Source organism: Sinocyclocheilus anshuiensis, unplaced genomic scaffold, assembly GCF_001515605.1.
Source record: "Sinocyclocheilus anshuiensis isolate Anshui unplaced genomic scaffold, SAMN03320099.WGS_v1.1 scaffold2917, whole genome shotgun sequence".
Lineage (NCBI taxonomy): Eukaryota > Metazoa > Chordata > Actinopteri > Cypriniformes > Cyprinidae > Sinocyclocheilus > Sinocyclocheilus anshuiensis.
In genome coordinates this window covers 282,110-284,685 of record NW_015539844.1, presented here as the reverse complement: position 1 = coordinate 284,685, position 2,576 = coordinate 282,110, and the positions used below count along the sequence as shown (strand labels likewise).

Genomic DNA, 2,576 nt, shown 5'->3' with positions numbered 1-2,576 from the left:
TATATATATATATTATAAGCATATTCTGCAGGTTTATTTTTCCTGCTGTATTCATATATACTTTTTGTTTGTATATATTTTTTTCTGTATTTATATATTCACAGATTACACTTATTCATTTAATTTTAAGCCTAACTATAACACTTAATGTGGTTGAAACAAGAAAAAAACAATTTGCCAGTTGGGTGAGAAAAAAATACACTCAAAATAGATTATCTGTCTTACTGTGTTGCTTTCCAAGTACATGCATCTTGTTTTCCAGTAAAAATATGTAAACATCCTTAACGATATTGATTGTAGTATTGATTTGATGCAGCGCTGTGATTCTAACGCACCTGTGGTCTCCTCTCAGATCTGTCCACGTACCCTCATTACCTGCGGGATCTCTTGCACACTCAGGTGTGTCAGGCTGATATCCCAGCATTCATTTCTCCTGCAAGTTTAATGTGTTCTGCTGTGGCAGACCGTAGAGAGTGAAGGGAATGGAGTTTCTCGTCTCTTGTACAGCTAGAGTTTACAGGTTTACACCGTGTTCTAATCAGATGCGTTACGACATGCTTCCAGCACCAATTAACTGTTGAAGGCCAAATGCTGCTGCGGCGCGACGGTCAAAGACAATCAGGACATATTTGATCTTTAATATATAACCACCGTTCTGGTAAAGAGAAACTCTCAGCCAAATGATGGTGAAGGGAAAATAACACTGAAGTGACTGACCTGTTACTTTACATTAAAATAAATGCAACATAAAGAGTTCATGCCAATTATATTTATGTACACAATATACATAAAAAAACACCTATTTGTTATATCATTTTAATGTCTTTTCTTGGTGTTTATTTTAGTTTTTATATATTTATTCATTTGTTAGTTCATTCATTTATTAGTTTATTTATTATTACTACGGGATGGATGGATGGATGGATGGAGAGAGATAGATAGATAGAGTGAGATAGATATGTGATTATATAAGACCACAAACAATATCAGGGGAATTTTTTTTTTATATATATATGGGTGAGAAAAAAATACACTCAAAATAGATTATCTGTCTTACTGTGTTGCTTTCCAAGTACATGCATCTTGTTTTCCAGTAAAAATATGTAAACATCCTTAACGATATTGATTGTAGTATTGATTTGATGCAGCGCTGTGATTCTAACGCACCTGTGGTCTCCTCTCAGATCTGTCCACGTACCCTCATTACCTGCGGGATCTCTTGCACACTCAGGTGTGTCAGGCTCACCTGCGGGGGCATGGCCTGTGTGAGGCCGAGAGCGGCGTGGGCACTGACCTTTCACCTCCCGTGGGGTCGCCGGGGTCGCCGTCGGACACACTCTGCTCCAGCATGTGCAGTTTGGACGAGAGACACCCGCTGCTGCGACCGGGGCCCGCCGCCGACCTCACTGCCAAGATCCTCGGCGCTCTTCAGGGAGGGGAGGAGCTACTGTTAGCCCGCCTACACAGTGCGGGGCACAGGCGAGGCCACTCCCCCTGTTGCTTGGAAACGTTTTCCGAGACATTCGAAGACGAAGACACGCCTTGTAAGGACTGCGGAGGCGGAGTCTGCCTTCCGCCGGAATATTCCGCACGCAGGAAGGTATCGGACGTGGCTTCGTCCGGCGTTGTTTCGCTCGACGAGGAAGAAGAACGAGAAGAACAGTGACGCCCCTCAGCCAGACGTGCATGTTTATTTCGGACTCCGCCCACTAATTTTCATTTAGACTCCGCCTGTTGATTTGCATTTTGGACTCCGCCCACTTATTCGCATTTTGGGCGCCAGTTGCTCTCGTTTTAATTCTGTATTTTCGAAAACACTGAAACTTTCGTTCTCAGGCTCACGTAAAAAATGCATCTTGAACTTAACGGAGGAACGCAAGGCTGACGTCGACCTCATTATCATGCATGTGTCGCAAGTGCCGAACTGAACGAAGTCCTAGACGTTTGGATCTGGACGTCCAGCAGCTGTTTAGCACAGTTTGTGGATTTGGCTGTTGTGTAACCCTGCTCCTCATGTGACGTCAGGCCCCATTGCATTCTGGGTCTTTATCACATGACCCCTGTTCCCTGGTCCCCGGTTGGCATGGCTTGCTGATTACGTCAAAAACTCACGAAGCGCGAATGCCGAATGTTTATACCGTGATGTTTCAAAACATAGAATGCGTAAGAATACTGATGATCAAGTTATGCTGTTTTTCTATTATTATTATTATTATTATTATTATTATTATTATTATTATTATTATTATTATTATTATTATTATAAATTGATTATATTATTAAATGGAATGTTTTAAAGCATTATCGTCCTCAGACGAACACAATGAATGTTTAGGAGTTGCTCCAGTGTTGTTGAATCGTAAATGTGGGTCAGTTTGAAGGACTTTCGGAGAGTTGCTCTATTTTTGTACCGTGTGGTTTTTGCGGTGAATTGAGTAACGCTGTGGTTTGTTTACAAGATGCTTGTTTATTGCTTTCTCTTTCTGTCTCTGAATTATCACTGTGTGATATAGTCTACATCAGGAAAAAATAATACTAATGTGAAACGAAACGAATGGCCCTTTTTCTTTCTTTGT

The 2,576-nt window shown here is 41.3% G+C and overlaps 1 protein-coding gene across 4 annotated transcripts in view; it reads left to right on the top strand.

Moving 5' to 3' along the window:
• Nucleotides 1–2,227, top strand: part of LOC107684523 (protein FAM131A-like) — a 42,900-nt gene extending 40,673 nt beyond the window's left edge. Inside the window, exons 6-7 of one of the 4 annotated variants that reach the window (XM_016480794.1) lie at nucleotides 353–399; nucleotides 1,232–2,227. In XM_016480794.1, the coding sequence (XP_016336280.1) occupies nucleotides 353–399; nucleotides 1,232–1,666 (482 nt within the window). In that variant the 3' untranslated portion in view covers nucleotides 1,667–2,227. Of the gene's footprint in view, nucleotides 1–352; nucleotides 409–1,184 lie in introns of all 4 variants that reach the window. The other 3 variants (XM_016480795.1, XM_016480796.1, XM_016480797.1) reach the window with 3 other exon arrangements.
• The last annotated feature ends 349 nt before the right edge of the window (nucleotides 2,228–2,576 follow it).